This window comes from Heloderma suspectum, chromosome 1 (genome assembly GCF_057233095.1).
Source record: "Heloderma suspectum isolate Gila_16-S chromosome 1, 16-S_ref, whole genome shotgun sequence".
NCBI classification, from domain to species: domain Eukaryota; kingdom Metazoa; phylum Chordata; class Lepidosauria; order Squamata; family Helodermatidae; genus Heloderma; species Heloderma suspectum.
Genome location: NC_139458.1, coordinates 224,508,398 through 224,535,653, shown reverse-complemented (window position 1 = coordinate 224,535,653; position 27,256 = coordinate 224,508,398). Strand labels below are relative to the sequence as shown.

The following is a 27,256-nucleotide window of genomic DNA, read 5'->3' as shown; positions in this document are numbered from 1 at the left end:
CTAATCACCCCACATCTACAGCCGAAACCCCACATTAGTGGGAAGGGGAAGTTAAAAAAAAGAAGGTGGGACTCCTTAAGGACTTGCTCATGGGGGCCCAGGTCATAAGGGGAACTCTGACAGGGTCTTTACTTTCAGCTAGCTCCTGAGTTCCCTACAGCTCGTCCTGCCCTGGAAAGAAGGGCCTTGAACCTGGATTATGTCATCAGTTGCCAGGGACTAGACAAGACTGCTGAAAGCACCTCCATATATCCCAAATACACTGCACTTTTTGTAGAATATAATATATAGTTGTGAACTGCTCAGACAGCTTCAGCTATTTGACAGTATAGAAACATAATAAATAAATATATCTATCAAGAGCACTGTGCAAGTGTTCATTCTGGGTAGAAGTGATTGTGTGTAGAAGGGATTGGATTGTGCCCACTCATCCTGATCCTGAATTCCACACTGCTTTTGCACAGGAGCTTATCCTCTATTTTTTGAGGGTATGGATCATATGTAATGAGGCTACGCACATTCAGATATACATATATAGGCTTCTGTGCAATGGCTGTGACACCAATCTACCCAAAATGAACATTTTCATCAGCTAAGATCACTTTAAATAGACATAAGGTCTGGAGAGCCAGTGGATCAAACACAGCAGTGGTCTGTAGCTATCCCAGGCCTTCGATCTACCAAGTTGGTAGATCGCAGTTCACTGGCCTTGTATTGTGGCCTGCCAGGTGCTTGACAATCCCACTGTTTGGCAGCCCCAAGGTGATAGCAAAAATAGGGTACTTCATCACTGGCAAGTTGTCAAACATGCTTGTGACTACATTTGGTTTTTAGTGCAGGGGTGGGCAATTTATGGCCCTCCATACATTGGTGGATTGCAACTTCTGTCTGTTCTAACCAGAATAGATAATGGTGAGGGATGATGGGAGTTGCAGTCCAGCAACATCTGGAGGCCCACAAGATCCCCATTCCTTAATGGATTTTAAGTGTGCAGGTCTGTTGTACTCAGTATGAAGTGATATTAACAAAGATGTTAAAATACAAGTCTTAAGTCAATACAATACAATTAATACAAGTCATGCCAATTCAAAATAGCAGAGGAAGTGGTAGAAAATGTAACAATGTTTACATTTGTTGTGTATCTGCTGTTACCCATTGTGTTTGCAGCATGAATGGGATTTTTGAGGTAGTATCATAGAATCATAGAATAGTAGGGTTGGAAGGGGCCTACAAGGCCATCGAGTCCAACCCCCTGCTCAATGCAGGAATCCAAGTCAGAGCATCCCTGACAGATGGCTGTTCAGCCTCGTCTTGAATGCCTCCAGTGTGGGACAGCCCACCACCTCCCTAGGTCATTGGTTCCATTGTCGTATTGCTCTAACAGTCAGGATGTTTCTCCTAATGTTCAGCCGGAATCTGGCTTCCTGTCACTTGAGCCCATTATTCCGTGTCCTGCACTCTGGGATGATCGAGAAGAGATCCTGGCCTTCCTCTCTGTGACAACCTTTCAAGTACTTCAAGAGCGCTATCATATCTCCCCTCAGTCTTCTCTTCTCAAGGCTAAACATGCCCAGGTCTTTCAGTCTCTCTTCATAGGGCTTTGTTTCCAGTCCCCTGATCATCTTTGTTGCCCTCCTCTGAACCCTCTCCAGTTTGTCTGCATCCTTCTTAAAGTGTGGTGCCCAGAACTGGATACAGTACTCCAGATGAGGCCTGACCAGTGCTGAGTAGAGGGGAACTAGTACTTCCCGGGATTTGGAAGCGATGCTTCTATGAATGCAGCCCAAAATAGCATTTGCCTTTTTTGCAGCCACATCATATTGTTGGCTCATATTCAGCTTGTGATTGACAACAATTCCAAGATCCTTCTTGCTTGTAGTGTTGTTGAGCCACGTATCCCCCATCTTGTAACTGTGCATTTGGTTTCTTTTTCCTAGGTGCAGAACTTGGCATTTATCCCTATTAAATGTCATTCTGTTGTTTTCTGCCCAGCACTCGAGTCTTTCCAGATCACTTTGAATTTTGTTTCTGTCTTCCAAAGTATTAGCTATCCCGCCCAATTTTGTGTCATCTGCAAATTTGATCAGCATTCCCTACACCTCCTCCTCCAAGTCATTAATAAAAATGTTGAAGAGCACTGGGCCGAGGACTGAGCCCTGCGGTACCCCACTCGTTACCTCTCCCCAGTTTGAGAAGGTCCCATTGATAAGCACTCTTTGAGTCCGATTCTGTAGCCAGCTGTGGATCCACCGGATTGTTGTTTCATCTAGCCCACTTTGAGCTAGTTTGCTCATCAGGATATCATGGGGCACTTTGTCGAAAGCTTTGCTGAAGTCGAGGTATATGATGTCTACAGCATTCCCACAGTCCACAAGGGAGGTGACTTGATCAAAAAATGAGATCAGATTCATCTGGCAGGACTTGTTTTTGACAAATCCATGTTGGCTTCGAGTATTCACTGCATTGTTTTCAAGGTGCTTACAGATGGATTGCTTTATCATCTGCTCCAGAATTTTCCCAGGGATTGATGTCAGACTGACTGGTCTGTAGTTCCCAGGTTCCTTGTCTTCCACCTTTTCTTCTTGTTGGAATTGTTTGTAATTGTACCTTGAGAATTTCCTTTTTTAAAAGCTCCCACCCATCTTGGACTCCTTTTCTCGTTAGCATCGCTTGCCATGGGGCCTTACTGATCATTGTTCTGAGTTTATTAAAATCAGCTTTCCTAAAATCCTGGGTACGCGTTTGACTACACTCGGCTTTTGCTTCCTTAGAACCAAGAACTAGGGATGTACGAGAGTTCTGCCTATCTGCCTAAAAGGATTTCGGCTAAATTAAAAAAAAAACACCGTGATAGGCTATGTAAATGTTTATGTAGCCTCTCACGGCCGATTAAAACAAAAAACACACGTGCGTACGCAAATGGCGGCGCTCATGGGCGCCGCCATTTGTGTTCCTTATTTTGGCACGTCTTAGTCTACGTAAACATTTACGTAGACTAAGACGGCGAAAATAAGGGGAACGCAAATAGCGAAGACGTGCATTTTTTGTTTTTGTTTTTAATCGGCTGTGATAGGCTACATAAACATTTACGTAGCCTATCATGGCTGACTGCAGGGATGCAAACGGCAGCGGCTATGGCCGTCGCCATTTGCGTCCCTGCTAGCCAGCGGCCGGATGTCCGGCTGCTGGTGGAGCCGGCCAGCGGCTCCGCAGAATCGCTGCAGAGCACAGCCGGCCAGCCAGGATTCCGGGGGGGGGGGGGAGGAACAGAGCACCTCCCCCCCCGGTGAGGATTCCGGGGGGAGGGACGGAACGCCTCCCCCCCAACCATCAGCATAATCCCCGAAAGGTAAGTACCTATTCGTACATCCCTACAAGAACTCAAGTACAACATGGTCGCTTTCCCCCAGAGTTATTGTAACTGCTACTTTATCCACTAAGTCATCTCTGTTGGTTAGGATCAAGTCAAGGATAGCCGATCCTCTAGTTCCTTTGTCTACTTTCTGTAGGACGAAGTTATCTGCCACACAAGTCTGGAATTTCCTGGAGAGGCCATGTTTTGCAGAATTTGTCTCCCAACAAATATCGGGGAAATAGAAGTCCCCCATTACTACTACATCCTGCTTCCTTAAAACATTGGCTATTTGCTTTTCAAAAGTTTCAAAATCCTTGTCTTCACCTTGATTGGGTGGCCAGTAGTAGACTCCAACCCCCAGGTTCCTTTTGTTCTTTGCTCCATTTATTTTGATCCAGAAGCTCTCGATGTACACCACATTCTCCTCGTTCTAGTAAAGGCCCATCTCATGTCATATGATTTGACCCTTGTTAAGAATATAGCAGTGGTATGTTTCTAGATGGTGCCCAAAACTGATTGGGTAGCTGATGATACAAGTTTCAAAAGCAAGTGCTTTCTAATGTAGCAAAATCAACATCAATGAGGCCCATGTATTTAATAAGCTTGACTGCTCATTGGAAGGACAGATACAGAAGCTGAAGCTCAAATATTTTGGCCACCTAATGCGAAGAGAAAACTCACTGGAAAAGACCCTGATGCTGGGAAAGATTGAAGGCAAAAGGAGAAGGGGACGGCAGAGGATGAGATGGTTAGATAGCATCACTGATGCAATGAATATGGACTTGAGCACACTCCGGGAGAGAGCACAGGACAGGAAGACCTGGCGTGCTATGGTCCATGGGTTCACGAAGAGTCGGACACGACTGAACGACTGAACAACATCAACAATTTAATAAGCTATTGTGGACTTTATTTTGTGACATCTAAAGGAACTAAAATGCAGGTCAAATTTCAGCCAGTCTGCAATCTGATGTAAAAATTAGGGAAAGACATTCTTTGCTGTTTCCCTTATCTGGCTGTCCTACCCAGCTGTTTATAGTGGTGCAATCAGATAAACCGGACAGCCCACCTAGCAGGCAAGGCATCAGCCCTGATGGGCTTTGCCAGGCTGTGTGTACCCCACAGTTCCCCGACCATACTGGGTGTGGGAAGCGGGCTAGCTGGCATCAGATAGAGTGTCTATTATTATTACTATTGTTATTATTTCTTCCTCCTTGGAATAGCCTTATTCTGAACATTTCCATTACAAAGATGAGGACCTGAGATAGAAAAACAGTTCATTTCCCATCATCTGAGTTTATGGCTGGATTAACTATTCCCATGTCTAAATTCCAAATCAAACATTTTTGATCACAGCAACAGCCCTCAAAAGCTATTATTGAAAATCTCAAATATTAAGTTCCTGAATCTTGCTCAAAAACAAAAGTTTGGGCTCATGCATAAAAATGTGCAGCATCAAAGCAAAGAACCTGATATGCAGTTTACATCAATTTATCACAGCCAGAATACCATCCTTACTATAAGACCCCAGTCAGGCATCATCACACAATTCAACTGCTGTGGAGTTTGTAATGCGATGCAGTTCCTAACTTCCTTAACGTTTGCATTGATAATGCAAAATTCCAATCTCACATCCTCACTTATCTGCCATGCTTGGTTGACATGCAATATTAGAACATTTTCCATATATGTATATTTTACATTATTCTATTCTTCTTTGGAGGAAGAGATCCAGAACAAAGCCAAGAATTCCTGATCTCTTTAAGCTAGAGAAAGTAAAAAACACACAGCTCTGATTCTTATGACTGGGCCAGGCTCTCAGTTGAGGGGTGGATATAATTATCTTTATTTAAGGGTCTGTCTTGTTCAATATTTTGGATTTCTAAATGAAAAGTTTGCAACTTCCCTAAATTAAACCCTTTTCTTTTTCTTAAAAATAATGGAAAAGACCAACAGACTTTATAAACAACTATAAATAAATATATATTTCTGCCAAAAGAGCTTATTGTTTAGGAAGACATTTCTCATAAGTTAAGACAATTGTTATTAAAATGGGATAAAAAGTGGACCACTCGTAAAGAGAGAGTAAGGACAGCAAAAGAAAATATATGTCTATCTCTTTGAAAAAGGACAGTTGGATTTCAAAACCTGAACAGCTGAGGTAAAGGACATCCTCAAATTAGGGTCCAAGATGGATGGAGGCTGAACAGAAGTGAGCAGCACTTGAGACTAGGGAGAACAATTCTGCCAGATATTTCCTTCCATACACTCTATCTACGGTAGCCTGGTTCAGGCATTCAAAAAAGGGTTAACAGCAACACATGAAGGAGCACTCCAGCCCCTCTCTTCCCTCAGGGTTGTCGCTCTGTATGCGTGGAGGGCAACCGTTTGCAGCAGGGAGCCCCAGTATATGTGGGGGCTCTCCACATGAGCCAGAATGTGGAGTTTTCCGCATTCTGGCTGATGTGGCACCCCGACGGATACAGGAGCCTCCCAGCTGCAGACAGTCACCATCCACGAGTACAGAGCAACAAATGCAATGGAAGTGAGGGTCGGGGCTGGAGTACTCCTTCTGCTCAAGTGTTGATTTTAACCGTTTTTTGAATGCCTGAACAGGGCATCTATCTTTCTATCTGTCACTCTTTTCTTTCCTCTATCTTCTTTTACACTTTTCTGCCTTCTGTCTTCTTTTATTTTGAATGTTTTCCTAATTCTAATTGTGCCCCCCAAATTCTAGACTCAGTTTCCTTTGGAATCATGAGATGTAGTAGTACTTTCTACTTAAAAGTGTTGTCCAATAGAGCACCCTATTCAATATGTGTTAATAGTTCTGGTGACGATTGCTTGAGCCTCACTTGGAAATGAACGTAGAGGGTTCTTAGAAGCTTGCCTCAAAGAAGATGTGAGCTTTTAATGGTTCAAGTGGTGTTTGCAACTACTTAAGAAACCAACAGGGGGTTATATAAAAATAAAGTTCCTTATTTAAACAAGCATGCTTCTAACTCCTCACTCTCTGTGTCCCTCCTGCTCTTGTCTCTGTATTGTTAATGCTGAATCCCTTCCCAGTAGCTGTTCTCTCAGCTTTCCCCTGTGTCGCTGAGTTATTCTTCCCATCTGCTACCAGTTCTTCCAGTTCTCTTAACTACTTCCACGTACACTGACACATTTAATCCCACCAAATTGTTCTCCAGATCAAAAACTGAGCTGAAGATTCCAGGATTCTCCCTCCCATCCCTGCGAGCCCTCTCTATCGCCCCAAACATTCCTTAACAGCTCCCCACACCCTAAAGCACCCTCTTCACTCTTTCCTTTACTTACTAGAATGCAGGGGGAGTAGTGGTAGCAGCACAGCAGTGAGTGGGGTGGGGTGGCTTCTTCCCCTACCCTCTCTGTAACTCTATTGTGCTGCAGACAAGACTACTAGGACTTAGTGAGCAGTGTCCCTTTCCCAAGGGCTACGTGTAGGACTACCAGTCCCAAGGGCCACTGCTCTTTAAGTCCTGGCATGCTTGTCTGTAGCATATCAGGGCAACAGAGAAGGAGAGGGAGGGAAGAAAACACTTCCTCCTCCCTGCTCCTGCTGCGCCATTCCCACATGCTGATAAGTAAAGGGAAGGGTGGGGAAAGTGCCTTGGGGGAGGATTGCATTTAGTGAGTTGTCTTCGTTTTCCAAACAGTTCAAACTGGCTTAGGAAAGGAACTGATTTGTTTCTGATTTTGGGGGAAACAAATCAGTTCATTTCTGGGTCAATCTGAGGACAGCCAATGGCCACCTCAGATGTTTGGCCACCTGTAACATTTGTCCCTGCACAGAGGGGATGGGTTGAGACCAACTTGTTTCTTCTTGCTGTGAAGTAGCTTTTGCAGTTACCATGGAACTGAGTGGACTCTGCAGCCATCATAGTTGACTAAACTGCAATGACCAGAGAGTCCATCATGTGATGGACCAATATCAGGCAACCAGTTTCACAAGATCCCCACTCGGAAGCGGAAAATCTGGCTTTCTGAATCCATATATCTGTATCTTTGGTATCTCAGAATGCCACCTTCTGAAAAATATTGTAATGAATACATGAAAATGTGCATTGATTGCATTAAATAAAGCAATCTCCAATATGCACCTAAATGTGAGCCAGTGTGGTGTAGTGCTTAGAGTGTTGGACTGGGACTCGGGAGATGAGGGTTCTAGTACCCACTTGGCCATACAATTCACTGGATGATTTTCGGCCCATCACTGATTCCCAGCCTAACCTACCTCACAGGGTTAGTGTGAGGATAAAAATGGAGAGGTGGAGGATCATGTATGCCGCCTTGGGTTTCTTGGAGAAAAAGGTGGGATATGAATGTAACAAACAAACAAACAAACAAATGCAGATGTCATTTTTGTGTATGTAAGCCAAGGCAATGTGGAAGAAACAAGGATTCTTTACCATAATCTCTTTCATAAAACTTGTACAAGCTCAAGGAGAACCACAGTGTTTTATGTTTAGGGACAGCAAGGGGTTCAGGGCATCTGTATACCAGCCTAAAATCCTGCTTTAAAATGGGGGTTTCTGCTTCCATTTTAAATGCAAGATCACGATGGATTCACTTCCTTTCCCCTCCTTTCCCCCTCCATTTCCCTCTTATCTGAGTCTTCTATATGTTTCATTATACAGCTGCTAGATGGCGCTGGGGTCTAGCTCCTCTTATTTCGAGTTTTCCTTTTTCAAGAAGGAACTCAAGTGGAACTCAAGCACTGTAATTTGATAGCTTATTATCTCCAATCTTTTAAAAAATGGAATAAAGGTCATTTAGCGTAGGAGATTCCCTGGAGGTTCACAATGTCATCTAAAGGACCTGCAAAATTCCAAGACTAACCAATCTCAATAGCAGGATAAAAGCTCCATGTGAAGAAGCCCACAGATGCCCCTTGTGCAGACCATAAGCAACTTGAGTGATGAAACATTACAATAGAGGATATTACTTGCTATACAAGGAACATCAGGAATTGTTCAGTACACTGAGGCTACCACCTTCCATCACCTACCAGGTGCTTTTTCTGTTTTTATATCTTTGGTGCTTTTTAAAATTCTGTTCTTAGTATTATTGACATTTGATAATTTTGGATATATTATTTTAATTTTGCTTTCATCTGCTTATTTTTATACAAAGGTGGGACAGAAATGCTAGGGAAGTATTAACAATAATATAAAAACACCTCCCAGGGCTGGTCCTACCATAAGACAGAGTGAGGCAGTTGCCTCAGGCAGCTGATTTTGGAGGTGATAAAAGGGCATCAGATTGTTAGTTAGTTACAGTGCAATCCTATCCATGTTTACTCAGAATTAAGTCCTATTGAGTTCAGTGGGGTTACTCTTAGATAAGGGGGTTTAGGATTGCAGCCTTATTTCTATTGTAATAGTAATAAGGCAGCTGTGGGATTTTTGGCCTTAGCTGCCAAACTAATTTAGCCAGCCTTAGGTACCATGCACCTTAAGTTATGTGAGTGAAGGAAGATGCCCTGAAGGAAGACCATCAATCAAATGGTTGCATTTGTATTGAGAATGTCAGTATCTAACTGTATCATTCCGTTAGCACAAATGATGTTCCACTAGTGGAAACTAGGTTCTGAACTATGCGCAAGAGAATCCAACTCAAGTTATGTTTGTGCAAGTATGGCTGTGAAAGTGGTTGTGAATTATGGTTGTGCAGCCCGTTGTGCAACACATTGTGCATAACTCTTGTGCAGCTGTTGTGTAACCAGTTGCGCAAGCGTAATGGCTACCCGGTTGCACAACAGAAAGATTCAGCAGAGCTCCACTGGCGCCATTTGAGTTTGCAGAATGACACCGTTGGATCCTGCCCAATGATTAAAAAAAATAAATAAGAGCAGGTGAGCATTATCACTACACTGAACAAATTGGTTTTCAAAAAAATGTTGTGTGGGATGTGTGATATGGTATCTTGTCTCAGGTCAGAGGCTACACTGCATATAGAATCCCAACCTTCAAGTTCTGTGAAGTTATGGCTGGGGACAGAATCCATGGCTAAAAAGTAGGGGTTTTCCTGGGACAAGCAACAGGTCCAAAGCCCTACTCAAGGCAACAGAATACCATGGCAAACCAATAGGAGAATAAGGGACGTCTGTCACATATAATCTACTATACACATTTAAGTAAATAGGGCCCAGTAAACAGTCATGACTAAAGCCCACAGAAGGCTGTGCCAATTAATGTATTTAGTACTGATATGAAGTATAGTATTTCAGAGATGATGAAGCTTTCCTCATCATGAGTTTTTATCATCTGACATAATACCAGTCTATAACACAATTAATGCTAGAGTCTATAATTTTCAGTAGATAATAATAGCTTCTAAAATGGCTTGTTATTCAGTTTATAAAACAAGAGGAAAGTAATGTGTGAGATATGAAAATCTACCCATGATATTTCTCCAGGAGACTGCTGAAAATCGTTCCAAAGGTATTGGCTTTTCCAGAACTATGTGACAAATGGCTGTCCTCATGGAGCCCTTTTGCCAGCTGCTGAAGTGGATTTTAGGGATGGCAGAGAAATCCACCATGGAATCTGGCTTCTGGAGTCCATGGCGGAATGGACTACCCCCCTGCCACCCCCTGAAATCTCCCCCGGACAGACCCTACCTGCTGCCGACTGGTCCAGTCTGTCCGCTGCCATCTACTGCTCCGGTCTGCAGCCGCAAATTTGCATCCCTGCTTTAGCCGTGATAGGTTATATAAATATTTATGTAGCCTATCAAGGCTAAAGCAGGGATGCAAATGGCGTCCCCTATGCCAGATGCCATTTGCGGCCGCAGCTCAGCAGTGGACAGAAGTCCGGCTGCAGATGGGCCCGGCCGGCAGCTCCGTGAACTCACAGTGGAGTGGAGCCGGTGGGGGAGGATTCTGGGGGGAGGGACGGATCGCCTCCCCCCCCCAGACACCCCCCCAAACCTGGAGGTAAGTATTTCGTACATCCTTAGTGGATTTTGCTCTTGCCATGCTTTTGTTTTTTCTGTTTCTTGGATTGTAACATTAATTATATATTTCCTTCATTTCGTATTGTTTCTTACTCTGTTTTATGATGAATGTTAACTGCGCCAGCAGCCTTGGTGAAGAGGCAGGCTGCTGCTGCTACTACCACTACTACCTGTCGCACTAATAGGACGAGGGCCACCTGAGCGATATAATAAGCCTTCATAATGGATCGATGTATGAGGGTCCCTAATCGCCTCCTTTCCTTGAAATAACTTCTGCTCAAGACATGAATGCTTTATTTATCATTAGGCTTTAACATTGTTCCTTCTGTCTTACTCTCCCTTTTGAGAAGCAAAGGCTGGACCCAAAGCTCTTTCACCAGGTTCCTATTTAAGAGAAATGGCTACGTTTATCAAAGATTTAATGCAAGGCGATGATGATGGCATTCTTGTTCTTCAAAAATTCAACATTAATAACATATTTTATGTTTTAGAGCATTCGCACAGTAAATAACAGAGACAATGTAATACATGTGTAAGGGGGCAATCCTGTGGCTTGTGCTGCCAATAGACAGAGGGCTTCAAGTTTGCCCATCCTATGCCCTGCTGGCAAGAGCCAGGCGCCCTCTGTTCCTCCGTTTAAACTGGAAAAAGCTGCTAGAGAGGCCTCTGGGCCTAACTGATTTACCTTTCGAGTGGTGGGGAGAGGACTGGAGAGGCCATAGGATTCTGCAAATCCTTCCTGGCCTTTGCCCTCCTCTCCCCTCTTCTCCCACCAGCATATCCCCCTTTCCATCTCTCCACCTTCTCTTACAAGGTTGCAATTGTGACCTTGTAAGAGAGGCTTTCCAAGGTGGATGAGAGGGGGGAAAGGTTGGGGAGGGAAGATCCACAATTGGATGTCTTCCTCTGTGCTTGTAGCATTGTCTACAGGCTTAGAGGAGGGGTGAACTGCACTTTCCTATGGCACGTCCGATGCTCTCTAGGGGCCATAGGTTGCTCTCTAGTAGGACATGAATTTCTAGGTAAGACTGAAGAGATGACTCAGTCAGTGCAGTGTGACTGACTAGTAGCATTTGTTATGATTTCTAGGGCTTCATATTTATTAAAAGTGTTTTTAAAGGAATTTGCCAGAAGTAAATGCACCAGTTCTTTTATAGAGCCAAACTGTGTGTGTTATTGGAATTCTGTGACTGGAACTTCCAACATAATTTTCTTCTTCAAAAAGTAACTGGTGGTGCTAGTGTCTAATTCAGATTGGGGCCATGGCACAGGAGAGTTCAATATCCCTTTGCCACAGTGCTGATTCCCCAACTTAACCCCTCTCCCGAAGCTGCTATTAGCTGTGGAAGGGATAACATACAGGCATGATTTTTGCAGATTGGATTCCTCTCTTCCAACACTACAGCCAAATGCAATCCACTCAAATCCAAATCAGCCCTCCTTGCTGCTGCTTTTTGAAGAAGAAATACCAAAATGATGTAGTTATGAGCCAGTTAATAACTGCATTAATTGCCTAGTTAATTCAGAAGGTTAACTATGGATACTCATCAACCATTCTGTATCACAGGTGTGTCTGTGTGTTATAGAATGAAACATACCATTAGTTTGTTTTAAATATTGCATGGTTTTCTGTCTTGTCTTTTATTAATTTTTGGCCCCTGAAACTGTGGGATTTTAAAATTTCAATTAGATGCTAATGTACCCACCATTACTTGCTCCATAACTGAAATTAGTTCAGACAGTAATATTATTAAAATTAAAACATTGTCAAGACTGGTTAATACAAAAATAGAACCCTGTACACTGGGCATTTCTTCTGAAGTCTACACAAAGTCACCTTTATTGAACTAAAATGGTTATTCAGTACAGTTCAGAGTGTAAACTTTTACCGTGCAATCCTATTCATTTCTACTCAGAGGTAAGTCCAATTGAGTTCAATGGGACATAGTCCCAGGTAAGTTGGTATAGGATTGCAGCCTGAGAGGTATTTTGAGATATGATTTAAGCTTTATCTATCTTGTTTTTATGACTACTTTGTACTCCTTATTGTGCTTTTGTGTAATTTGCTGAGTGCCAAGAAAAACAAATAAGATAAAGCCCTCAGAGCACTACCAGCACCCTACTGAATTGCAGGACAAAGATGTGCAGCACATTACTATGCAACTAAGGGCTTTTCTACATGAGGCATTTATTGTGTGCTCATCATTCCTTACCCACACTTGTTTATGGCTTCTTTGGATGATGCCGTGATCCTCCAGTTTTGCTTCTGTTTTTTAAGAGCACCTTTCCTGTTTTTTTTTTAAGTGAGGAAAATTGAGTGTTATTTCTGAAAGCGAAAGAAAATGCTTATGTAATTGTGTTATTCTGCTACTGAACAGCATCACCTAGAAGTTATGTAGCAGAAAGGCAGGAAAGAAAAAGTTCTTTGTGTAGAGCTCAGAACTCAGTTCTACAACAAAACTGAAAGTAGATACAGCAGATTAACAGCCTTGTGTAGAAAAGCTCTAAATGCCAATATCTCATTGGTTATATAAAGCCCATTCTGCAGTATGACAATGTGGCCTCATTCAGAGGATACTGTACACTGATTTGTCTCCTATGGGTGGGCAGCAAGACCATGACTTCACTCCCCATGCATCCAACTTGCTCATCCCACTTCTAAAGCCACCAAACACCCATGTTTGAATAGGTTGTAGGTGCATAAAATCCGATGTGGGTAGACCCAAATCACATGGCCAATTCCCAGATTTTACCTGAGAACTTTTGTTATAAGGTGGCTTATACATATTGTTAATCAATCAAAACTGAGCTATCAATCCTGGTCTTCAGTCTTCTGTGGCTGGATTTTACACACATATACCCCATTCAAATATTATGGCCAGGAAATGGATGTCTAGCAGGGCAAGTATGCTCCATGGCCTGGGTGGGCAGGTGCATTTTTTCCTCCAACGTTGTACTAAGGGAGAAGTTTGGGGAGACTATTTTCTGAATCTGTCCACTGCCTACTAGCTTTAGCTGTGATAAATGGTTTTCATGCTGCTTATCCAGTGGAGGAAACAGAGTCACCCAATATTTATCAGTTCTGCAAAGAAAGAGCTTTGAGTCCGTTCGTTTTGGCACAACGTGAATGGAATGACACCATGCAAGTGAAAAGGTGAGAAAACCTGAGTGCACTAACGGGCAGCGGCTGGTGCTGCAGTAAAAGGCTGAGGTTGGCAGTGGAGGCTGCGAGTGGGTCGGCTCTTACCTGACCACCTGCAAAAATGACAGGGGTGGAGGCGGGCTTTGGGCGATAGGGAATGGTGGCACCTTTCGGTGGGGACTAGGAAAGGGGACAAGGAGAGGGAGAGAGAACATTAGATCATGTTTCCTGAAACATTAGCATAAAGAGAGTTAGAGAGCAACTCAACACTTAAAGTTCAAACCATACTGCACATTAATTTACAGTGCTATAAGTCTACAGTGCTCCATTTACAGTCAAGAGAGTCACTAAATAATAACTTAACAGAGAAAAAATATTTTACAATTGCTAACAGACACAGTGTTTTAGTGTTCAGATCACATCACATTCCTTGCAATGACCCTGCCTTCTACATGGTGTGTCGTAGCCCTCATGGTGTGGCCATAGTTGTGGTGCTGCATTCTAGTAAATTCAGAACTGAGGTGAAATTTGCACTAGGCCTGTCTGGCTCACAGCTAACACTCTCAGGGCATACTCCTATGCATGCATGTTTAGACAGAAATAAGTCTGACAGGTCTCAGTATCTCCCAGCCAGCCATGTTGCCTGGGGAATGCTGGGAGTTGTCAGACTTATTTCTGTCTAAACATGCATAGGATTGCACCCTTAGCCATTGCATCACTCCTGTTCTCAGAAATTTATTTTTCTGGAGGTTTTACTTTGAAGTCTTCTTGGCTTTATTTAGTTTGGCAGCTCATTCCCATCTCTATGTATTATTAACATGATAATGTCACCTTTAAAAAGTGTATCTATAAGATGGAAACTTGCTGTCCATCATCAACACCTTCACCTCAAAATTCTGCATGAGGATCGTCCTGAACATTGTTCAGAAGCTTCAGCAGGTGCAGAATGTAGCCAGCTGTCTCCTAATGGGATGACCCATATTACACTAGTGAGCCCCCTGTGGTCCTTCAGGCACAACTCAAAGTGCTGATCTTTACCTATGAGACTCTCAGTGGCTTACACTCACCCTGTTGCCTTGTGTCATCCATTTCTTCCACGTAAACTTTCAGATTTTTTTCATTTATGTAGTTTTCAGAATTGTACAATAGACTCTTAATAACTTGGAAATCATTTACTTTTATATTTCTAAACCCCACCCCCTTATATCTGTTATTTATTTAGTATTAATCAATAATGACTATCATATCTTTGTAAACTGCCCACAGAGTTTTTGAGACAAAATTACGTTTTTATGAAATCTCTTGTTTGTTTCAAATAAAGGATAATGTTCATGGTTGCCAGAGTTACCAGCCCCTGATCCACTGCTTGGAATGTGCTTCTCTGCTGTAATAAACCGTTTAGCCATAAGTTTGTCTTTCAAATGCAACTCTCTGCTGATGAGTTAAAGCCCAATACTGTTGGACTGTAATTCCAATATCTTAAAAGTCTGTTTCTGCAGTATCATGTTCCTAACTTACATCTCTTCCCAGGAGGTGAATATAACTTTGTAAGTCCATATTGTACAGTACTCTATTAGATCTCTGGTAGTTCTCACGTGGTGACAACTAGGGAAGTCTGTCACTGGGAAATCCATTCCATTCAAACCTGATTTCCACAGCGTGTCCATTCCAGTAAGCAGGGATAGGATTTTTGTTTGTTTCTGAATAGGATTTTTGTTTGTTTCTGGGAATTTTTCATGCATTTTGTTTTCCTCAGGTTCTGCCATTTCTGCAAATTGTGATTTGTGCAAATTGTGATTTGTGCATTTTTGTTGTTGTTTTTGGTGACAGGTCAGAAAAAGGGGACCAGATCGCCCACTTAGCTAGCTGATCCTCAGGGTCTGAACTGTTGAACTGATACTTGTGGGTTCCCTCACCCTACTCCACAGATCTCCAAGTTTCAAGCAAGTACTTTTAAGACAGATCTAGCCTCCATCCCCTTTTGAGAGCCCTGAAATGGGAGCCACAAAAAGCAGGAGGAAGCTAGATCTGTCTCAAGGCTCCCATTTCAGGGTTCTCAAAAAGGGGTGGAAGCTAGATCTGTGTTAAATTCACTTTCTTGAGACTTGGGAAAGTGTGGACTGTAAGCAGGGGACCCACAAATGTCTGCTGAACACTCCAAACCCTGAGGAACAGCTTGCTAAGTGGGCAATCTGATCTCCTTTCCTGATGTGTCACCCCCGCTCCAAATTGCTCAAATCACAATGTGCACAAATCACAATTTTCACAAATATGGAAGGGGGAAATGCGCAAATTGTCAACATTACCCCCCCAACATAATCCACATATTGGCTTGAATTGCTACTGAAGGAGTTGGTGTCAGCAGGGGGAAAATGGAACGAAATCCACAGGGCTAAGCCAGAAAAAAAATCCATCAACCTTCACCCCCCCGCAAACAGAATCCTCTGACATCCTAGTGACAACCTCTTTTTATCAGCACCTAAATGGAGACCAATAAATCATGTCTGCTGCATTAATGTCTGCTGAATTAGACCCAAAGCATGAAACTGCATTAATGAAGGGACATTAGAAAGTTCTAATTTCCATTGTGTTACTTCTTCTCCCATATACTCCATGCAGCCTTTATAGATCTATGCTAGGTTTCTAGGCTTCTGTTGTATATACAGTGCCTTGCATAAGTATTCACCCCCTTTGACTTTTCCACGTGCCATTTAATTGGCATTTTTACCATTTGGTTTACACAATATACTTAACACTTTGAAGGTGCAAAATATTATTATTGTGGCACAGAAGTTAATTAAACAAAAACAAAGTGGCATTGGTTGTCTGCATAAGTATTCACCCCCCTGAGTCAATACTTGGTAGAAGAACCTTTGGCAGCAATTACAGTTGTGAGACTTTGGGGGTAAATCTCTACTAGCTTTGTGCATCTGGATACTGCAATGTTTGCCCATTCTTCTTGGGAAAATTGCTCAAGCTCTGTCAGGTTGGATGGGGACCATTGGTGAACAGCAATTTTCAAGTCTTGCCAGTTGCCACGAATCTCAATCGGATTAAGGTCTGGGCTTTGACTGGGCCATTCTAAGACATTCAGGTTCTTGTTTTTAAACCACTCCAGTGTAACTTTGGATGTATGTTTAGGGTCATTGTCCTGATGGAAGGTGAACTCCACCCAGTCCAGGTCCCTTGCAGACTGAAACAGGTTTTCCTCTAGAATTGCCCTGTATTTGGCTCCATCCATCTTGCCCTCAATCCTGACCAGTTTCCCAGTCCCTGCTGATGAAAAGCATCCCCACAACATGATGCTGCCACCACCATGCTTCACCATGGAGATGGTGTTCTCAGGGTGATGAGCACTGTCAGCTTTGCGCCACACAGAGCGTCTTGTGGTAAGGCCAAAAAGTTCAGTTTTGGTCTCATCTGACCAGAGAAACATTTTCCATGTGTTTGCTGTGTCTCCCATACGCCTTTTAGCAAATCCAGACAGGATTTGATATGTTTTTTTTTTTTTTTTCAAACCATGACTTTCTTCTTGTCACTCTTCCATAAAGCCCAGCTTTGTGGAGTGTCCAAGTGATAGTTGTCCCATGGACAGTTTCTCCTATCTCCAGCTCCTTCAGAGTTACTATTGGCCTCTTGGTTGCTTCTCTGACTAATGCCCTCCTATCTGGTCACTGAATTTTGGTGGATGGCCTTCTCTAGGCAGATTCATGGTTGTGCCATATTCTTTCCATTTTGTAATGATGGATTTAACGGTGCTCCAGGGGAAGTTTGTGATTTTTTTTTTTATAACCCAACCCTGATTGGTGTTTCTCTAGAACTTTATCCTGGACTTGTTTTCATAGCTCCTTGGTCTTCAAGATGCTGTTTGTTTAGATATGCTCTCCAACAAACTCTTGGGTCTTCCAGAAACAGGTGTATTTAATCTGAGATCATGTGACACTTGAATTGCACACAGGTGGACTCCATTCAACTAGTTATGTGACTTCTGAAGGCAGTTGGTTGCACCAGAGCTTATTTAGGGGTGTCACAGCAAAGAGGTTGAATTTATGCAATCCAGACTTTTCAGTTTTTTTATTTGTAAATCATTTTGTAAATAGCAATTCTTCTTCTTCTTCTCCTCCTCCTCCTCCTCCTCCTCCTCCTCCTCCTCCTCCTCCTCCTCCTCCTCTTTTAATTTCTGTAGCCCCATAGTCGAAGTTTTCTGGGCGGTTTACAGAAGTTAAAAACATTAAAATACAATAAAGTTTAAAAGCCATTTACATAAAAGCACACAGACAATATACACAAACAACATATAAATAATATATAAAAACAACTTTGAACAGTCAGTCATAACTAAAGAAACATTCATCTCTGTATGTGTAGAATATGTAGATTATTCCCCCACATTGACATTATGGACTATTTTGCATAGATCAGTGACAAGAAATCCTAATTAAGTCCATTGTAATTCCAGGTTGTAACACAACAAAATGTGGAAAAGTCAAAGGGGGTTGAATACTTATGCAAGGCACTGTATGAAGTACCTGATTTAGTAAACTTGTTGATTTCTTCCTAATCTTTATTATCTTATCTCAGAGATTTCTGATGCTGCCAGAATATCCTGTTCAAATGCATTAGTGAACACATTCTTCAGGTGTGTGTCATGTTCTCGTTCTTGTGTTTGATGGTATATTTATACCTCAAAACAGTACACAAGTAAAAGGGGCCCTGAGGGTTGACTAAGTGTAAAACATGGAAGATTTCCCCCTTCATCCAGTTTTACCAGCCTACCGTATTAATGATACTATGTGTGCCATATTCAAGCATCAAGTGCGCTTGGTGGCTACTCTCCAGTTTTGCAGCTCTGTTCCACTGTTTGAGCTACCTTTTGAGGGTTATGGTTAAGCCAGGAGAGAGATTGTGATTTGAATGGTTTTATAATCAGATTGACTTTACTCTATATCAATGTTATCAGTGTGATAATTATCTGTCCTGTGCCTTTGGGAAGAAGAAGACGATAAACCTAAAACTGTAAATAAATAATTTCTTGATGATACTTAAATCTTTTTCCATCACAATAATATGTTGAATAGTCCCACCTTTGACTTTTCATTAAAAAATCTAAGGGTGCAGGAATGACTGAGCTTTCCAGCGGTAAAATGGAGATGCAGCATAGCTCAGTGATAGATCCTTTGCTTGGCTTTCTGGATTGAAATATATGGAATTGATCAGTTTATCTGGAATTGATGGGGAGAAATATGTGGAATTGACTTGAGGGCATCACTGTTAGAGAACAATTCTGAGTATAGCAACAGTTAAATTACCCAGTGGGGTTCTTGGCAGTGAAATGCATGTAGGGGATATGTAAAATGGAATTCTGCAATGAAGGAGGCTCTGGCAAGCATCATGGGCCAAGGTACTCTTGGACTTACATTGAAGGGCTATTTAATGACATGGAAAAAATGGAAATGCTGACGATGGGGTCAAACAATTTCCCAGCTGAAAGGTTTATTTAATGTGAACCTGAAGTAAAAATTAGCATTTACTCTTTTTTAGTACCAGGGCAATCTACTCTTGACTTCAGTGGGATTTTACTTTCTTAGGGTTGCCCCGCCTCCTTCTGCCACCATAAAACCACCTCCGAAAAACTGTACCAGCTTGGTTTCTTCAACATCCTTTTGTAAACATCAGTCAAATTGCAAGCTCTACATAATCAGGGATTCCCAATTCTTGTTTTTAGTTTTTACACACACACACACACACACACACACACACAGCAAGACCACAGCAAAAGTTTTGTTTTTTGTTTGTTTGATAAAACTGAACTCTGAAATCAACTGATATTTTCTCTGAAAGTACATGAACAAACAGAAACCATGGATAAATCTGATGTTGGAAATGTCTATTAGGGATGAAGAGTATGTGATATAAAGGGATATTCATGAATTAGAAGAATAGAAGTGATGACCTTATTAGTCTGCTCTATCAACAGTGCCACTTGCTTCTTTGTTACTTTGGGTTTCTGAAGAAGATGGTGCTTTGATTTTATATCAAAGCACCATAGGCATGTTCCATTTTGTGTACTTTGTATACAAAGGCTGTGGCCATTGGCCATTGCACAAACTACACTGGCTCCTGACTATTCTATCTCCTCTGACTTTACACATTGCTGGCTATATTACTTTAAGCCTTCTTGGAAACATCTCATCACTCATGTCATCCAAAGATGCCTTAAAACCATGATTAGCTGAGTGCTTTAGGCAAGAATCTATAACAATATCAAACAATGATCAAATCTGAATTACAAGAAATATAGATTGTATGAGTTTTCAGTTATTTTTTTTCCTGTATACTTTACCCCTATTGTTACAGACTGTACCTCCAGCATCACCACACAGATCTGTTTGACACATTGGATAATTGCATCGGGGGTCCCTGAGATGGTCACTGCCCTCTCTGTGGAGTTGGGCAGCATGTCCCCCGCCACTTGAACCTGAGCACCTGTTGACTGGAGAGAGGTAGGAAGAAAGAAAGAAAGAAAGAAAGAAAGAACAAGAAAAAACAACTTATTAGCTCTCTGCAGGCAACAAAAAATGGGGGATAATCAACCTGTGTTGGAAAAAGTACAGAGAAGGGCAACTAAAGTGATGAAGGGGCTGGAACAACTTCCCTATGAGGAAAGGTCCTGGGATAATAATAACTTTTTCACTTAGAAAAAGGGCAAGAGAGTGGAGTCATAACAGAGGTGTACAAAATCATGCGTGCTGTGGAGAAAGTGGTTAGGGAGACATAATACTAGAACCCAATTGGTGGGAGATTCAGGACAAATAAAAGGAAGCACTTCTTCACACAGCACATAGTTAAACTATGGAATTCACTACCACAAGATGTGGTGATGGCCACCAATTTGGATGGCTTTAAAAGGGGATTGGAAAAATTCCTTGAGGAGAAGGCTATCAATGGCTACTACTCTTGATGCCTATATTCTACATCCTGTATTGGAAACAGTATGCCTATGTAGACCAATAGCTGGGGAATATGAGTGGGAGGGCTCTTCCACTCATGTCTTGTTTGCGGATTTCCCATGGGCAGCTGGTTGGCCACTGTGTGAACAGAATGCTGGACTAGATAGGCTTTTGGTCTGATCCAGCACTGCTCTTTTTATGGGCTTCTGTGTGGAGTGAGCAGCAAAAGCCATTTTCCCATTCAACCATTAATTATCTCCTAATTGTTGGATATCTGGCCAGGTAGGATAAAAAAAGCAATCAGGTCATAATTTCTTACTGCCTTTAACCCACTAATTTGATGTGTTATTTTAGTGTTAAAGTATTAATGTTAACTTGTCCTGCTATGAGATGGCTGCTATGTCTCTTTACAATACACAGATAGGGGATTATTCTTCCAACAGTCCAGATATTTTTGCCAAAAGAATAAACACCACTTAAGAAAAGAGCTATGTTTTTATTTATTTTATTTTATAATTTCTATAGTGCAATTCTTTGCCACCAAAACTGAATTGCTTCCATCAAGGCCATTTTCTGTGACGTAGGGCTTCATTTTAAATTGTCACCATACCTGAAGAAGTTCCTGGCTCTGACTGTTACTTAGTTATATTTAGCTGCATGAGGATCTGCCGGGTGGAGAATTTGCAAACCAGCCCTTCCATCACTCCTCCTGGAAAACCAGTCTTGTGTCATATAAGAAAACCACAGGCTTACCTCCCTGATTTCCTTAATCTTGGAGCCTCCTTTGCCAATCAATGATCCACACTGGCTAGCTGGCACGACCAGCCTTAGTGTCACTGGTGGCTTACTAGTAGCTGTGCTGTTGCTCATGGAGTTAATTATATCCTAAGAAAGGAAGGAAGGAAGATGCTGTGACACAGGCGCACATGTGCTACCTTGCTACAGACAAGGCAGGCATTTTTATGACACATGTCAAGGTTGCGGGTGAGAACTGTCTCTCCTGGCTGAGTTGCTAAGGCAAGGAGTTGAACACTGGTCCACACCTGCACATAAGGCTGAACTGGATCTCCCCCAGACTTTCAGGATCATGGCTTGAACCTCCAGATTTAAGAATAAGGAAGATATACAGTTAAATCTCACAGTAGATTCCAGGGTATCTCTGTAATGCATGCATAGAATTGCCCACAAAACCATGGGGGATGAGGGAGAAGCATCCCATTCCCAAACAACTTAAAATGTGCCTACCCCCTGATCCTTCTGGGTCCCCTCCCGGTTTCTTCCCTAGAGGCATCTCTATGATGTATGTCATTTCATATAAATTAACCCACAAAAAGGACAGGAAGGCCTGGCGTGCTATGGTCCATGGGGTCACGAAGAGTCGGACACGACTGAACGACTGAACAACAACAACAACAAACCCACAAAAAACACACAGAGTAAGCAAATCCTTTTATTGCAAACCCCCAAACTCCCCAAATTTGGGAAGATTCATCCCCTCAGAAGAGGGAAGTATGTCTGCAGATCTCATCCACTTCTGACAATAATTGTTTTTAAAAAACTATTGGCAGTGTGTGTGTGTATGTATGTATGTATGTATGTGTATGTGTGTGTGTGTGTATATATATATATATATATATATATATATATATATATACACACACACACACACACGGGGGGGGAGAGAGAGAGAGAGAGAGAGAGAGAGAGAGAGCAAGCAATCAGTGTGAGAGAGAGAGAGAGAGAGTGTGTGTGTGTGTGTGTGTATGTGTGTTAAGGCTACTAGCTCAAAAAAACCTTTACCTATTTGTTGGAAATTTGGCAGACTTCATCCCCTCAGAAAGGGATACTCATACTGTGCCTAATTTTTTTTTAATCCAATTCTGTCAAAGAGCAAAAAGGTTATAACCATTCATTGATTTTCCAAAGATAATCAACTGGGAGACACAAAGCTTTGCATTTCCCAAAGCAAGATTTTGACTTGGGCTTGAGTCAAATTGGGCAGCCTCTGAAAGGTTCTGAACCAAATCAGTCTGCTTCACCAAAGCAGGGTCCAATCTTGTGGTCGGTGCACACCTCTAGTCCCTTGCTACCAGCTATTTTCATTCTTATAATATGAATGATAACCATTCCTGAAGAGTTTACCCCAGGGAATCATCAAATAAAGTTAATGGTTGGCTACAGCACATCTGCTACTACAACACTGATGCCACTAACTTGGCCTGTTCCTTCCTTCCTTCCTTCCTTCCTTCCTTCCTTCCTTCCTTCCTTCCTAGTACTTTCAGGACAATGTCCTCACCAGGTGGCTTACTATCATAATTAAGAACAATACAATAAGATCAATGCAATTTAAAACTAGACCAAGTTCCCTGCTTACCTGGGAGCCACCACTCTGGGTGCATGTGGGTCTAGGGGCAGGAAATGGGATAAGAACCAGCATGAGCTGGTGCGTGTGGCAGTGGCAGCATCTCTCAATGGCACAAAAGTGCTGAGCCAATCAGAAGGCCAATTGGTTTGGCAGGGGGTGGGGCTGAAAGGGGGTGGAATTCAATGGACTCCCTCCATCTGGCCTCCCAGACCCTGCTCGCCAAGCCCTGGGACACCGATGGACACAGCTGCTGAGTGCCCCAGAGCTTGGTGAGTGGCTGGGAGCACCACAGCACCCCAGTGTTCTCGCTCTGGCCTCTTCGAGAGGAGGCCAGGGTGAGAGCACTGGGGGCTGGCTGCGCCAGGGCAGGTGCAGCATAAGCAGTCGCTGTAACCATGATATGACTGGAATCGGGGGGGAGGGGACTGCACCCCCTTGCCCCTATGAGCGGATGGCCATACACTGTGCCACACAAATACAATTCCCCTGGGCAGTTTTCTACATACTTTCACAGATTTCACATTATTTGCAATCAGTTTTGTTTAGGCATACATGACTTTTGTCAATGAGTTGCTAATCCAGTAACTTCATGTAACATTTTTAACTAATTTTCTTACCTCCTCAAATTTGTAAGCAATCATGGCGAAAGCTTTGAAGATGGCATCAGTGGGGCCTGTAATGGTCACAATTCTCTCTGGACAATTTCCCTCTGAGATATTGATTCGTGCTCCACTCTACAATGGAGAGATCATATCTTGTCATACATTTAGAAGCTGCACCTGGTTTATTCTTTTCATCGCACATTTATAATGGCTTTTTGTTTATATTTAATCATGAAGTATCTACTCGTATTTTACCTTGGAAAAAAGAAAAGAAATGCCTGTTATGAAAGAAAACAAGAAGCCCATAGCTCTGACCAGAATAATCTAGTGCAGACCACACAACTTGTGATCCACCAAGCTGAATGCAGCCAAACAACCATTCATAGTAGCCCACAATGGGCTTATTAGAAGTCTTGTTTTTGCCTGGGAGTGTAAAAGTGGGGAGGAGTTGGGTGTTCAAGCACCTGAAAGGTCACAATACAGGGCTGGTCTGGTCACAGTTTGTGGAGGGGTGATCTAGTCTGACCTCCTATGTATTAAAAAATAATTGTCCAAGATCTACATATTTTCTCTCAATGCAGCATGTCTGCTGTGTGGATGCACAATTTTCTGAGGGCATCTCTATATCTGCAATTTATTGCACATTCATGATTGGCTACTCACAGAAGTTTGCAAGTCCATTACATGACGTCATAATCCTCCAGTGATTTTCCTGCCATTTCCTCCAGCCTATCCCATGTTATCCCCAAACAGAAAAAATGCAGTGTTTTTTCAGCCTGTGCAACAGGAGCACCATGGCCTGCCTATGTACGTCTCCCATACTGCGAAAAATCTGCTTTTTGGGGGGTTGTTGGGGACATGGTCATGATGATGATGGCAGTGACGTTGGAGTGGTGGGCGTGTCGGTATACTGACCTGCTGGCTTTCTGCCCTGCCAGCTTGCCACAATGCCATGACTAAATGCAATGCTCTGACTTTGGCTCCTGACTTTGCTTACTCCACAACACAGAGTGGCCAGCATGCTGGCATGCCAGCAGTTCACTGGGAAGTCAGTGCCTGTGGGGGTGAGTTTCGGGCAGTTTGCTGCAGATTGCTGTCCACCTGCACTGCATATAAATCATAGGGATGTCAGAGAATTCCGCCACGGATCTCGGGGAGGCCGAATGCCAGCTCATTCGGCCCCCCGAAATCGGTGGCGGAATGGTCTGCCCCCCAGCCCCCCCGGGATGAGATTTACCTGGGGCGGATCTTCCTGGCAGTGGCGGCTCCGGAGGCGGCTGTGGCGGCGGCCGGTTCGGCGGCGGCAGTTGTGGCGGCCGGTTCAGCGGCGGCGGCTGCGGCGGCCGGTTTTCCGACCGGCTGCTGCCGCCGCCATTTCCAGTTTAAAAAAAAGAAGAAAAAGACGTGATAGGCTACGTAAAAGTTTACGTAGCCTATCATGGCTAGGTTTAAAAAAAAAAACGTGATAGGCTACGTAAATGTTTACGTAGCCTATCAAGGCTGACTTAAAAAAAACCAACAACAACGCACGTACGCAAATGGCAGCGGCCTCGGCCGCCGCCATTTGCATACGTGCGTTGTTGTTATTGTTTTTTAAGTCAGACGTGATAGGCTACGTAAACATTTATGTAGCCTATCACAGCTGACTGCAGGGACGCAAACAGCGGTGGCTACGGCCGTCGCCATTTGCATCCCTGCTAGCCAGCGGCCGAATGTCTGGCTGCTGGTGGAGCCGGCTGGTGGCTCCGCAGAATCCCTGTGGAGCGGAGCCGGCCGGCCAGGATTCCAGGGGGGAGGCGCAGAGCACCTCCCCCCTGGCGAGGATTCTGGGGGGAGGGATGGAATGCCTCCCCCCCACCATCAACATAATCCGCAAACAGGTAAGTGACTTTCATACATCCCTAGAAACAACTGTGTAATGGAGCCCAATCGAATCCTGCAATAAAACTGGATGGAGAAACCCCTGAGTGCTGAAACAGCAGTACTTTGGCCTGGTGCAGACAATTAAAATCTGGGGATGCTCAATATTTGCTGGCCCCACTCCCAACCTCCGCATCTTGATTAGCTTTTCCAGGGTCTATGCACACAGAAACTATATATGTATAGACTGTGGATGGTGCAGGTGCCCGATTCCTTCCAGGAATCTGGTGGAACCCCCCCCTGCCCGCATCCCTGAGCCCTGCTCACCGAGCCCCTGCCCTCACTAGCCCCCTGCTCAAGCTCTTGAATGGCCCCCACTCACCCCAGTGGCCTCGTCGAGCTCTGCGGTCACCATTTTTAAAAAAATAAAATAGCGATCGCAAAAAATGCACATATCTACGCATGTGCGAAAATGCGCATTTTCACAAAAGCACATATTCAAACATATCTAAATATGCACATTTACGAAAATGCGCATTTTTGTGCATATGCAAATATGCACATTTTTGCGCTCACCATTTTTTCAAAAATTTGATTTTTTTTTTCAAAAATGGTGACCGTGGAGCTCAACGAGGCTGCCAGGGTGGGTGTGGGCTGCTCACCAAGTGTGGGAGGGGCTCGAGTGCAGTCCGGGGACCAGCAAGTGGAGACAAGGGCTGGGCGGGCACCCAGAGAACCTGTACAGAGGTGGGTTCGCACATCCCTAGTATAGACTCAGTGTATACAATCTATACTCTGCAAAATTGTTGAGTATCAGTGAGAATGTCACCGGGCAACTGGATTTTTCCTTCAGTGACCATGCTATTGCAAGAGCTGTGTGGGACATGACTGCATAAATATTTCTAATGAAAAAATACAACTCTCCCCTCACAAAAACACATCTCCTCCCCCCATTTTTTAATGTTATTCAGGAACCTGAATTTTTGGAACTGTTATATTCATTTTCATATTACTTTTTATGGAACCTTCATAAAGGACTGGATGCTCACCTCCTCACGCATCTTTTTCACTGTTTCTCCTTTCTGAAATAATATGAAAAAAAACTGCTGCAGTAACATCAACACTTTTGAAAGAAGCTTAACAGAAAACTCATCAATCATTTATATTACCTTTATATTTATATAATTCTTTATATAATCCTTTGTATTATCTTTGCTTCAAGAGGAATTTTAGCACTGCTTTGCTTCAAGAAGAGGTTTTACTGCCTTGTCTGGTATCCAGGGAAAAATCTGGATAAAGCACTGCTTATACACATAATTAGCCCAGATTGAAATTTAATGGGTTTATTTATCTCGTGTACTACAGAGAAATGTGAGAATGTCACTCCTTTAAAGAAACCTTTTTCCCCCCAATATAGCCAACTTAAATGTATTAATGGCAGCTCAAAATAATTGGACTTATACCCTAGATAGACATTTCCTGACAACTAGAAGCATTTTTAGAGACTAATAAATCACGTACCCTCTCAGTCTCTTTTATGCTATCCCTCTCCTCTAGCAATTGTGAACACATTTTTCACTTTAAGCAAGTCGTAAATAACAGAAACACCCATAGTCCTGCACGTCAGTATACTGTACTCCTTCAGAGGCTACTACTACCACACAGGAGGCAGAAAATGAAATTATCCATACTTCTTTGTAAGTTCAATACCTGCCCCCCCGCCCTCTGCTTTTTTGTTGTTGAAGACTTGTACATTTTGTATTAAATTCAAAATATATTTCAGTTGCAGTTGTAGCAACAGTGGATATTTGTCTGTGGGTAAGAAATGTGTCCAAGTGCTCATGGTTGCTTCCAGATGGAGGGGTCCTAGTGCAAACTATTAAAAGACATTCTGCAGCTCTTCTGTCTTTCCTTCCTTAATGAATTTTTGTGGTAAGAGAAAAGATGGCCATATTTTGAAATATTGGCACATTTCATTTCTCAGAAGAAACCAGATTTGCTTAT

General features: G+C 42.9%; 1 protein-coding gene across 2 annotated transcripts in view; it reads right to left on the bottom strand.

Annotated features, from left to right (window-relative positions):
- The window catches only part of PCBP3 (poly(rC) binding protein 3), a 111,845-nt gene that overhangs the window by 56,491 nt on the left and 28,098 nt on the right, over positions 1 to 27,256 (bottom strand). Inside the window, exons 5-9 of one of the 2 annotated variants that reach the window (XM_084820330.1) lie at positions 26,302 to 26,334; positions 23,408 to 23,524; positions 21,179 to 21,310; positions 19,840 to 19,968; positions 13,581 to 13,655 (exon numbers count right to left, since the gene is read on the bottom strand). In XM_084820330.1, the coding sequence (XP_084676456.1) occupies positions 13,581 to 13,655; positions 19,840 to 19,968; positions 21,179 to 21,310; positions 23,408 to 23,524; positions 26,302 to 26,334 (486 nt within the window). The remainder of the gene's footprint in view (positions 1 to 13,580; positions 13,656 to 19,839; positions 19,969 to 21,178; positions 21,311 to 23,407; positions 23,525 to 26,301; positions 26,335 to 27,256) is intronic. The other variant, XM_084820339.1, reaches the window with a different exon arrangement.